Source organism: Lynx rufus, unplaced genomic scaffold (genome assembly GCF_022079265.1).
Source record: "Lynx rufus isolate CCGP_SWC_20201006 ecotype Redwood Valley unplaced genomic scaffold, mLynRuf1.p SCAF_7, whole genome shotgun sequence".
In the NCBI taxonomy this organism is placed as follows: Eukaryota; Metazoa; Chordata; class Mammalia; order Carnivora; family Felidae; genus Lynx; species Lynx rufus.
In genome coordinates, this window is record NW_025814889.1 from 34478480 (window position 1) to 34491405 (window position 12926).

General features: G+C 39.1%; 1 protein-coding gene across 1 annotated transcript in view; it reads left to right on the top strand.

The window, feature by feature from the left end:
* The first annotated feature begins 407 nt into the window (after positions 1-407).
* The window catches only part of ATP6V1E1 (ATPase H+ transporting V1 subunit E1), a 31370-nt gene continuing 18851 nt past the window's right edge, over positions 408-12926 (top strand). The window contains exons 1-4 of the mRNA XM_047066238.1: positions 408-545; positions 6070-6135; positions 7992-8101; positions 8477-8543. Of these exons, the coding sequence (XP_046922194.1) occupies positions 513-545; positions 6070-6135; positions 7992-8101; positions 8477-8543 (276 nt within the window). The 5' untranslated portion in view covers positions 408-512. The remainder of the gene's footprint in view (positions 546-6069; positions 6136-7991; positions 8102-8476; positions 8544-12926) is intronic.

The following is a 12926-nucleotide window of genomic DNA, read 5'->3' on the forward strand; positions in this document are numbered from 1 at the left end:
TGTTCTAAAAATAAAATCCATTAATAAAATATTGGTGAAATTTGCTTTTATTAAGGCCAAGAAAGCAAAATAATAAGTTCTGATTTTGTGCTAAAAATTTAAACCTAAAAAAAATTCAAGGGCTATAAGGCTACAAAAACTCACATAATTCAACTAATTGCAGACACCAGAACTCCCATTCTCTCCCTTCTACCGAGGAAGAGGCTTTTGAAGAAAACAGCTCGGAAGTCACGAGCCAGTGACCAAAGGAACTGGGACCGAACCAAGAAGGACTGCCCGCGCAGGCGCCCAGCCAGGGAAGGGCGGGGCCAGGGCGGGACTTCCCCGAACCAGCTCTTTTCCCACTGGCTGAGAAGGGCGGGAGTGTGCCGTCACCTGGCAGGAACCGGAAGCTGGAGTTATAAAGCAAAGGAAGCCGAAACCTGCGCCGGGTTTTCTTTTCCCCTTCCTTTTACCTCCCTGTTCTAATCGCGTTCCAGCCAGTGTCCCTCCGGCCTAGCACCACTTTCGCTATGGCTCTCAGCGATGCTGACGTGCAAAAGCAGGTGAGGGCCTGCGGTTGGGTCTGGCGTGGTCGCAGCGTCGGTCCCGGGGTGACGGGCTGGAACCCGGCTCAGGGAGGACGCGGGCCTCGGGCAGCCCAGATGCCGAAGGAGGGGTCCCTTACCTCAAGTCCCCGGGGCTTAGTGGTCTGTCTGCGGGAGGGAGGTTTGACTCACAGCCTTATGTCTTCAGCTGGGGTTTCGCGTGCCGCCTCCTTGATGTGCTGCTGGCTTTTTGCCTCCCACCTCGGCATTCCCTATTTTCCCAGGGTACTCGCTGTGGTTGTTAGAGCAGAGAATTGAAAACAAGGGTTGAAATGCAAATTGAATGCAAGGATTAAAAACCTCTTTTTCGTTTGATTTTTAACCCTGGGAGAAGGGTTCACAGTAGGATAAAGTGCTGATGGGAGACCGCTGCTTCCAATGTTGTTTTGAGGTCATTCATTTTATGAACTGTTTATCTTCATCTTGGAAGAATCCCCTCTATCATAATGAATTGTAATGGTTGCTCTCTCAGTAAGTGTGTACGTTAATATTTTGTAAATATTTATTAATCATAATGCAGAATTCCTCTCTTAACATTTATGAACTCCAGCGCCAGTGTTTGGCATAAAGTAAGTAAGTCCAGGTCAGTGGAAAAAAATGATGGAAGTCGTGAACCTACATTATTTTTGCAAGTGTATAAACAGTCCTGGGAAACTTTAAGGGTTTTTTGTTTTTGTATTTTTAAGGTGTCATACCTTCGAGTTTGTAGGCATTGAGAAAGTTATAATTTGAAAGTCTCCCAGGATAATATATTGGCATTGATAGGCCTGTAAGTAACAGGAAAAAGTGGTTTCCATTTGCCCTGCATAGATACTTTGCAACCAGGGTCCTTGAATTTAGTAGTCATATTGCCAAAAGGTTTTTCAGAGAAAGAAGCTTAAGCCTGCAATTTAATCTTTAGGTAATTTAGAGAACTAAGTCCATTTCTTTTTTGAAGTACTAGGAAAATTCTCTGACTAAAGCTCACTCACTGCCTTATGAATCTTAAGTGACCAATAAAATATTTTTTCCTTTTCCTAGGAAATGACTCTGCATTTTAATCTAGTATGCACTAAGAATGAAGTGTTTCTTCATCAGTGGTCTTATGCTAATCATAAAGGGGAAATCGTGTAACAAAAATAGTGTCTATGGAGAAGATTAAGAAATCTTAATATTCTTACAAAACAATGGGGTTTTTAACATATAAACTGCTATTTATGATTTTTACTATAGGAGAAACTTGGTGCAGTGGAAAAGTACTGTGCCTTCCATACCTTCTAGTAGTCACAATTACAGTGCTGATTCTCTTCTTCCACTTGTTCCTTCATCTTTTTCCTACCCTATTTATTGAAGAATAAGGCTTCCCCGGGAAAAATATATTATAAAGATAAAGTGGTATATTTCCTTAGATTGAAACTATTTGTTTTTTCTGTAAAATTGAAAGGTGAAGAAATCTGTTCTCTGCCTCTCCACACTCTAAGCTCCATAAGGGCAGTGTATTTTGTTCCCTGTATTTGCAGCAGTGAATAGGCCAGGCACGAAGCATGTAGTAAGTGTTTATAAATAGAGGATTCCCTGATGTCTTCCCTATTGTATTAAAATATTTATGAAGGGGTGCCTGGGTGGCTTAGGTGGTTGGGCATCCGACTTTGGCTCAGGTCATGATCTCACGGTTTGTGAGTTCGAGCCTGGCATGGGACTCTGTGCTGACAACTGGGAGCCTGGAGGCTGCTTCAAATTCTGTGTCTCCTTCTGTCTCTGCCCCTCCCCTGCTCTTACTCTGTCTCTCTATATCTCAAAAATAAACAAATCTAAAAAAAAAATTATATATATTTGTTTTTATGTGGGGAGTATGGTTATTTTATTAAATTTTCGAAGGAATCTGACTTCAAAAAACTTAAAACCTAGTAGGGTTAGCAGGAAGAAGAAAAGTATTTTCTAAAGGCCAGATTTTTCTGCCTTAGGGGCGGAGTTAAATGTCCTGAAGGGTTTCACTATTTCTCTTGTTGGAACTCCTGAAGACAGAATATGATCATGTTGGCTGTAAACAGGTTCTCTGACCTGGGTTAAAATGAGTGTGTTTTGCTCTAGGCTGTGCTGATCTAGTCAAATCTGGTAGCAGAGGGTCCACCATGAGTGATAAAGGCCGATAATGCAGGTTTGAATCAGAGTTCACCTCTACAGGCCCATGCCTTGTGGCATTTATAAACACCTGTTTTGATTACTGTATTTAAACTAACTACTTTAAAATTCCAAACTGAGTTCAGTAAGGCTTCAAACTGAACGTGTGGAGATAAGATTCCTTACCGTGAACACACACACAAATCTGTGGGGGTTAATGCTTTTAGCAAGGTCACAGTTTTTCTATACAATGTACCTCTGGATTAGGTACTACAAATATTTCAAGGCCTGAGACTTCATAAGTATTGTATTATCTATGAAATAGGCTCTGATTATCATACTTATTTTGGTTCCTCAAGCATAGGGTAGCTGCTAAGAATTTTGATAAAAAGGAAATCTTACCTTTTAAAACCATACTGTGTTTTCTTTAAGACTTTGATGGCATGAGCTTGTATTATTAATGCACTTTATATTATATTATTTTTTTTCATTTAAAAAAATTTTTTTAACGTTTATTTATTTCTGAGACAGAGACAGAGCATGAACGGGGGAGGGTCAGAGAGAGAGAGGGAGACACAGAATATGAAACAGGCTCCAGGCTCTGAGCTGTCAGCACAGAGCCCGATGCGGGGCTTGAACTCACGAACCGCGAGATCATGACATGAGCCGAAGTCGGACGCTTAACCGACTGAGCCACCCAGGTGCCCCTATTAATACACTTTTTAAAAAATATATAAAACAAGCTTACTCAGCCATTTTTAAGTGTATAGTTCAGTAGTGTTAAGTATGTTCACCTTATTGTAAAACAAATCTTGACTCACTTTTGTATATCTGTGTGTACCTTAATTTTATGATATCTTTGTGGTATATGGAGAAGCTGGGAATTGTTTCCAGATTGTTAAACTCTAAAATGTACTGGGGGGGTGGCGCATAGGTGGCTCAGTTGGTTAAGCATCCAACTAAGCATGATCTCATGATTCGAGCCCTGCATCAGGCTCTGCGCTGACAGCTCAGGCTGCTTCGAGTTCTGTCTCTCTGTCTCTCTCTGTCTCTGTCTCTCTCTCTCTCTCTCTCTCTCTGCCCCTCCCCCACTCACACTGTCTCTCCCTCTCAAAGATAAATAAACATTTAAAAAAATATAGGGGCGCCTGGGTGGCTCAGTCGGTTAAGCATCCGACTTCAGCTCAGGTCATGATCTCATGGTTCGTGAGTTCGAGCCCCGCGTTGGGCTCTGTGCTGACAGCTCAGAGCCTGGAGCTTGCTGCAGATTCTGTGTCTCCCTCTCTCTCTGCTCCTCCCCCGTTTATGCTCTGTCTCTCTCCTTCAAAAATAAATAAAAACATTAAAAAAATTTTTTTAAGTAAAAAAATATATTTATATAAAAATAAAAAGTACTTGGGATATCTCAACAGGCTTAAAATACCCAGCAGGTTCTCATTCATTCACAAATGTTTATTGATTACCCACTGTAGTGGCAGTTGTTCCCTTCTGAAGTTATGATGATATAAAAGACAAGATCTCAGTACTCATGGAGCTTACCTTAGATGGGAGAATTAATAAACACAATGAATTAACCTAGAGCTTATTGATGTTTTTAAAATCAGCTTTTTTTTTTTATTCATCATTTCTTTCATATAGAGCCCCTATGAAATGAAACTACTAGTGAGTTTGGTGAGCTGTGTTACTTGTATATTCACTTGGGTGTATTTTACATCTTCACTGGAGACAGTACTTCATTTATGAGTCTAAATTGGATCAGTCACCCCAAGCCCCATTCAGAAGACTTCAGTGGACTTTATTCTCTGTAGCCAGAGCTCTAAAGCCCTTTAACAAGGACCTCACCTTATAGTTTAGTTGTGGATAGGGACAAGTAAGCAAGGAATTATGAATATGTATTTAGGTGGAGGAAGTGTGGAGTGCCCTAGATGCATGTAGGTGAGAAATTCAGAAAAGATTTTCCAAAGGCAGTTAAGCAAGCTGAATCCCAAGAAGTTAGCTAGATGAAGCAGGAGGAAGAGTATTCCAAGTGGAAGGAACAACATATTTGAAATCTCGGAAATGAGGGAGAGAGTGGTGAACTCAAGGAACAGAAAAACTGAAATAAGTTTAGTAGGATAGGAACCAAGAGTCTGAAGAATGGCGAGTGGTGAAAGTTATTTTTCATATAATGCTGGCAAGGTAAGCATTGACCAGATCATGTACCTTCTAAAATCTTTGAGCTTGATCATAAAGCAAGTTGGGGTGTGGGGGAATGTGATATGTGATGAGACCAACATTTTTTAAAGGATCTTTCTGGTTGCAGTGTAGAGTTGATGAAAGAGGAAACAGGGCTGGAGGCCAGTAGACAGATTTGGAAGCTGTGGTAATAATTCAGCTGAGAGATGGTGATAGCAAAGACTAGGATAGTGGCTAAGAAGATAGAGAGATGTGGACAAATAAAAGAACCATTGGAAGAGAGAATTGATTGGACTTGGTGGTTGATTGGATGTGAGGACTGAGGTACAAGGAAGAGTCAAAGTTGAATGTTGCACTAATCCTCCAGATAGAGATCAAAGTTGGGGGCAGGGAGTGGTTAACAGTTCATCAGTGAGTGTTTTGGATTTAGGTTGCTGTGAGTAGGATATCTAAAAAAGAGCAGTCTAGGAGGCAGAGGCACTGAAGGAGAACAAGGAAGTCAAAAGGAAGAGATTGTTTAAGAAGGGAGGATTGGTCAACATAACAAGAGATGCTGAAATGTCAATTAAGGTAAGGCCAAGATTTAAGGACTAGGAGATTATTGTCATTTTATGAGAGTAATTTCAGTGGACTGAAGGGGTAGAAGTGAATTAAAGTATGTTGAGAGTAGAAGGTAAGAAAGTTGAAAAAGTATGGGGCACCTGGCTGGCTCAGTCACTAGAGCATGTGACTCTTGATCTCAGTGTTATAAGTTCAAGTTCCATGTTGGGTATAGAGATTACTTAAAAATAAAAAATAAAAAAATCTTAAAAATAAAATCTTTTTTAAAAAGTTGAAAAAGTAAATCTAAATAGGTCTTTGATCCATTTTATTAGAAATGGAAAAGAGAAAAAGAGGGTCCTGGCTAAAAGGGGTATGAAGTAGAGGAGGGTATATATTTAGTCCATCCTCCCCCATAAACTCTAAGTTCTTTGAGAATAGGATAATGTTCTGTGATATTGAATATTGCATCTGGTCCATTTGCTAGAGCAAATTCCAGATTATAAGATATCTGAGACCAGAAATTATCTCATTTATCCTTGTATACAATGCCTGGCACATAATAATTCAATAATGATTGATTGTTGAATGAATCAGAAAAGATAGGTACATTTTCTTTTCTTGTTATACTCAAAAATAAAATAATCTTTTCATTTTTTTCTTACAGATTAAGCATATGATGGCTTTTATTGAACAGGAAGCCAATGAGAAAGCAGAAGAAATAGATGCAAAGGTGAGATTTCCTTTTCCAGGTTTAAGAAATTATCAAAATTTCGTATTGTTTTTGCTTTGGTAAGGAGTAATTTTACTAGTTGTTTAACAACGCATCACATAGGACTGCTAAGAATATCTTTTCTCTTTTTTAAATATTTTTTTAATGTTTATTTTTGAGAGAGAGAGAACATGAGCGGGGAAGAGGCAGAGAGAGAGGGGGACAGAGGATCCGAAGCAGGCTTTGTGTGGACAGCAGAGCCCGATGCCGTGATTCGAGACTCAATGTGAGGCTTGAACTCAGGAACCATGAGATCATGATTTGAGCCAAAGTTGGACACTTAACCAACTGAGCCACCCAGGCACTCCAAATAGCTCTTATCTTTAATATTAAAAAATAAACTTTCCTTTCTAAACATCCTGATTGTCAATAAGTGTCCTGAAATTTTATGGTAGGGAGTAGAAAAGTAATGGGTTAATTTTCTCATGGAATCTGGAATCTAGACATTTAGTATCTATGGGTAATTATGATAGCTGGTTAAGGAGGGTGTAGTATTGGGGCGCCTGGGTGGCTCAGTTGACTGAGGGTCTGACTTCGGCTCAGGTCATGATCTCACAGTTCATGGGTTTGAGCCTCATGTTGGGCTCTGTGCTGACAGCTGAGAGCCTGGAGCCTGCTTCAGATTCTGTGTCTCCCTCTCTCTGCCCCTCCCCTGCTCACACTCTGTCTGTCTCTCTCTTTCTCTCAAAAATAAATAAACATTAAAAAAAATTTTTTTTAAAGAGGTGTAGTATTTTTATGTTGTTATTTTGCTTTTTCATTAATTTGTGCTTGTTTTTTTCTTTTTAAGTTTTTTAAAAGTTTATTTATTTAGAGAGAGCACGTGGGAGGGGTGGAGAAATAGGGAGGAAGAGAGAATCCTAAACAGGGTCCACACTGTCTACACAGAGCCCAATGCGGGTCTCAAACTCAATGAACTGTGAGATAATAACCTGAGCCGAAACCAAGAGTTGGCCACTTAACTGACTGAGGCACCCCTAATTTATAATTTTAAAACGACTGTTAGATTCATCTTATTTTTCTGATCAATGGAGGCAAGAATGCTGTTATAATTCTTTTATTTTTATAAGGGAGGACTAAAACTGAGATTACTTGACCAGATTCTTTAGGCAGTAACCCAGATCTTCTAAACTCCAAATTCTGTGTTCTTTTCATTAGCCCCCTAGTAAGCAAATGGATTAAATTTAGAATACATAATGATTTTTTTTTATGTTTATTATTTTTGAGAGAGAGTGAGTGTGAATTGGGGAGGTTCAGAGAGAGGCTGGGGTACAGAGGATGTTAAGTGGGCTCCACACAGATGGCAGAGAGCCTGATGTGGGGCTCAAACCCATGAACCACAAAATCATGACCTGAGCGGAAGTCGGATGCTCAACCAAGGCGCCCCAATGATTTTTTTCACATACAAAACCTTCTATCAATATATCCTTTATGACTTTGTGGGTAGGTACTATTATCCTTTTTCTTTTTCTTTTTTTTTAATTTTTAGTTTAAGTAGGCTCTACACCCAACGTGGGGCTTGAACTTAGGACCCTTAGATCAAGAGTGGCATGCTCTACCAACTGATCCAGCCAGGCACCACTGGGTATGATTATTTTTGATCAGGTTTTTAGTTTTCTGGTTCATCATTTATGATGAAAATCAATGGTTATCTCTTTTAAGTAAATTAGAAATAATTCTTGAAGACAAGTCATAATAAACTTCCTATGTTTGATATGGAAAACGATAATTATAAGCAAGTACCTCTGGTTACCAGCTGCTTAAAATAAAACTCCAGATCTGCTGTAATGAATTAACAATAATTAATTCCTTGGTAGGCAGAGGAAGAGTTCAACATTGAGAAAGGTCGTCTTGTGCAAACCCAAAGACTGAAGATTATGGAATACTATGAGAAGAAAGAAAAGCAGATTGAGCAGCAGAAGAAAATGTAAGTAGATCCTGGTCACAATATTAGCTAAGGAAGCTTTGAAAAGTCAGTGGGACAAAAGACAGAGCATGTGCTTTGGAGTCAGGGAGGTATGGATTCAAGTCTTAACTGGACCAACTTACACTTTTCTCACCTTGGGCAAGTTGCTTAATTATTTTCCTTCCTTTGTGAAAATGGAAGCTTCACAGGATTATTGAAAAAAAAGTTGGAATAACTGATATAAAAGTGCTTCTTTATCTTTGAAAATAAGTTTATAGAAGCCACTCGAGTATACGCAAAGAGGAGTATTTGTGCGTATGTAGGAAGCTGTGTATTTTTTCTACAGTTTCTGTATTTTTATGCTGTACTGCTACTATTTTTCCATATCTTTTGCAGTCAGATGTCTAATTTGATGAATCAAGCAAGGCTCAAAGTCCTCAGAGCGAGAGATGACCTTATTACAGTGAGTAATTAGCCCCTATTATAAAATTGTAAAGTGTTTATTTACCTATTATAGAGAATGCACTAGTTAGCATTAGCTAATTAAGGAGGTGAATGGTTTTTAGAAAACATTTGGTCAGCAAATCATTATACTAGGTGTTGTAGTAAATACAAAGTGAATAAGATATTGCCATGTCTTCAAAGGCCCTCTGATCTCACAGAGCGTATAGACTCTTTTGGTTATACGGCACATTATGGGTGGACCATACAGTATGTGAGGGTGATAGGGATGAATAAAATTAGTAAAATTATGGCCAAGAGTGCAAGGCTAAAAGAGCTTCACCTATTTTCAGTAGAAGCTATTGAAGTTTTTATTTTATTTTATGAGAATTATCATAAATTGGATTCATGGTATGAGTATGTAGGCTAAATTTAAGAGGGAAGAGGTTAGGAGCACCTGGGTGGCTCAGTCAATTAAGCATTTGACTTCAGGTGAGGTCATGATCTCACAGTCCGTGAGTTTGAGCCCTGTGTTGGGCTCTGTGCTGGCAGCTCAGAGCCTGGAGCCTGCTTCTGATTCTGTGTCTCCCTCTCTCTTTGCCCCTCCCCCACTCACACTCTATCTCAAAAATGAATAAATATTAAAAAAAAAAATAAGAGGGAAGAGGTTAGACACAAGATAACCATTTGGGAAGTATTGTCATCTGAGGAAGAAGGCAGAAACCTACTGAAACATACATTTAGTTGAGAAAGTTTAAAGGTATTTGAATTAGGGACTCTTGACTGGCTCAGTCATGAGAGCATGTGAGTCTTGATCTCGGGGTTGTGAGTTTGAGCCTCACATTGTGTGTAGTGTTTACTGAAAAAAAATATTCATATAAATTATATTTCAGGAACCAACAAGGATGCCTGCTGTTTCCACTGTTCTTCATTGTGGTGGAGGCCTTAGATTCCTTTAAGGTGGAGAAATAGGAATTATACACAAATTAAGAAGGAATAATTTTTTTTGCAGATATGATTGCCTATACAAAAAATATAACATCTGAAAAACTGTAAGAACTAGTGATTAGTTCAAAGTGGTGACTGGCTATAAAGAGAGTATAAAAAATGAATAGTTTTTCTATATACCAACAATAACCAATTAGCAAGTAAAATAAAAAGTAGATTCCTTTGTAGTGGTTACAAAAACTATGGGTAAATGCTAGTGAATAAGCCAGCATTCATATGAAAAAGCTATAAAACTAAAAATATAAAATTTGAATAAATGGCAAACATACCTTTCTTTGGTTTGTTTGTTTGAGAGAGTGTGTCTGTTCATGCAAGCAGGGGAGCAGAAGGAGAGGGAGAATCCCAAGCAGGCTCCAGGCCCATCACGGAGCCTGATGTGGGGGCTCAATCTCATGATCCTGAGATCATGACCTGTGCTGAAATCAAGAGTTGGATGCCTAAGTGACTGAGCCACCCAGGTGCCCTAAAAACATACCACTTTCTTAGAAGATTAAAACACAAACGAATATAAGTGTGTCAGTGTTGACACATTTTGCAGGAAGACTTTCCAGACATTGACTACTGACTAACTCTTCTTCTTCCAAGTTCAGTGCTAAATACTGAATTTCAGATGTGGTTAACTAGGAGAATGGTGATTGTGTTAATGAAATGGGAAGTTAGGAGGGCAAGCTCTTTTTTTTTTTTTTTAAGTTTATTTTTGAGAGAGAGCGAATGTGCACACACAAGTGGGGGAGGGGCAGAGAGGGAGAAAGAGACACAATCTGAAGCAGGCTACAGGCTCTAGCTGTCAGTGCAGAAGCCAACCTGGGGCTCCAACTCACAAACTGTGAGATCCTGACCTGAGCCGAAGTTGGATGCTTAACCGACTGGGCCACCCAGGTGCTCCTGGAGGGCAAGGTCTTTTAAGAATAGCTAGCTTAAAACAAACAAACAAACAAAAAACAAAACAAAAAAAAAGAATAGCTAGCTTACTTTTGGACATACTTTAAGGGGCCAAGAAATCTCCAGTTGGATGTGTCTGTCAGGATGTTAAGTGAGGGGCTGAAGTTCAGGACAACAGAGATTGCTTATTAACATAACCTTCATAGCACTTCAAATGTGAATGCTTTTAAATTCTAGGAATATGGGAAAATAGGGAATGTGTTGCTAAATGATCTTGTTACATGGGAATGAATAATTCATACTCTATAAAATATAAAAGGAGGACTAGACAGCTTTTTGTGGAAATGTTGACTGCAAAATGTTAACACCTGAGGGTAGTTGTTACCTAGTGTCTTCACTAAAATGTTGAGTTTCAGTAACCAGTGGTTGATTTTTTTCCACAGGATTCAGATTTCTTTAGCAACCAGAATTGATTGACCTGGTTTATACGCTTCTCTTAAAATAATAGTATGTGCTTAGGGAAGGTAGTTTGTTGTAAAAGAATTTGGGCTTACAAGTATTTCAGCTTTGCCATATTAGTTTGAGTAAATTATTATTTCTGACCCTCAATTTCCTCTTTGGTATGTATTAATTATGGTGCTTGGTTCAGAGGGCTGGGTTTTTCTCTTTTTTATTTTAATTTTTTTTAAGGTTTGTTTATTTTTGAGAGAGAGTGAGAGAGAGAGAGACAGAGCATGAGTGGCCAAGGGACAGAGAGAGAGGGAGACACAGAATCCGAAGCAGGCTCCAGGCTTGAGCTGTCAGCACAGAGCTTGACATGGGGCTCGAACTCCCAAACTGTGAGATCATGACCTAAACCAAAGTCAGACACTTAACTGACTGAGCCACCCAGGTGCCTCTGGGTTTTTCTCTTTTTAAAAATAATTTTTAAACTGTTTAAAAGTAAAATTTATTTTGGGGTACCTGGCTGACTCAGTTGGTAGAGCATGCAACTCTTGATCTTGGGGTCGTGAGTTCAAGCCCCAAGTTAGGTGTGGAGCCTACTTTAAAAAAATAAAGGGGCATGTGTGTGGCTCAGTTGGTTCAGTGTCCAACTTTTGATAACGGCTCAGGTCGTGATCTCGTGGTTTGTGAGATCGAGCCCCATGTCAGGTTGTGCACTGACAGCATGGAGCCTGCTTGGGATTCTCTCTCTCCCTCTCTCTTGGCCCCTCCCCCACTTATTCTATCTCTCTTAAAGTAAATAAACTTCAAAATTAAATAAAATATTTAAAACATCAAATTTATTTTTACGTAGTGTTACATGCACATTAAAAATTTAAAGAATCGGATACCAGGGTAGTTTGGTTGAGCATCTGACTTTTGGTTTTGGCTTGGGTAATGATCCCAGGGTTGTGGGATCGAGTCCTGAGTTGGGCTCTGTACTAAGTGTGGAGACTGGTTGAGATATTTTCTCTCTCTCTCTCTCTCTCTCTCTCTCTCTCTCTGCCCTCCTCTGTCTTACACACGTGCACTCTCTCTCTAAAATAAAAATAAAAATTTAAAATTTAAGGAATCAAATCCATAAGGCTTATACCAACAAATATCAGTCTCTTGGCCCAGTTGAAACACAGGGTTCTTAGGCTCTCATAAGGATCGAATGCAAGAATGCATTTAAATACTCTAGCTTAACACTTGGCATATAGTATTTGTTTAAGAAGTGTTACTTCACTTTCCCCACCCCATCTCCTCCTGTGGTGACCCTTCTCTTAATTGGTCTGGATAGTTGAAATATTCTCCCAGCTGTTTGGTGCCAGTGCTCAGAAAGCCCTGAACTATTTAAGTTGCTACATCTTTGATATATGCCTGGAGTCAAAAATGACAACTGTGTCAGCTACTGTGTAGATGCTGTTATTTGTATAGTCAAGAGTTTAGAGACCTGTAACTTAAAATATCTCAGTAGCAGGCCTCAATATGAGTGCCAAGGGTTATAGCATGTATTGTTTTTTTAATTAAAAAAAAATTGTACTTTTTATTTATTTAGTTTTTATTTTTAAGTGATTTTTAAAAATTCACTTATTTTTGAGAGGGTGTGAGTGAGCAAGCAAGGGGCAGAGAGGGAGGGTGAGAGAGAATTCCACTCAGACTCCACACTATTCGAAGTGGGCCTGGAGCTCATCTGATGCAGAGCTTGAACTCCCTGAGATCATGACCTGAGCCAAAGTCGGCTGCTTAACCGCCTAAGCCACCCAGGCACCCCATTAATATCTAAAATTTAGATTAATCATTTATTATCAAATATTTGAATTCTTACCAGGTGCAAGCACGATTCTAATTACTAGAGATATAATAAAATTTAGCTCCTGCTTTTGTGGAATTTAATATCCTAGTATGCTATGTATGAGTTGTGGTTTTAAGTTGATTGATTTTTTTTTTTAATTTTTTTTCAACGTTTTTTATTTATTTTTGGGACAGAGAAAGACAGAGCATGAACGGGGGAGGGGCAGAGAGAGAGGGAGACACAGAATTGGAAACA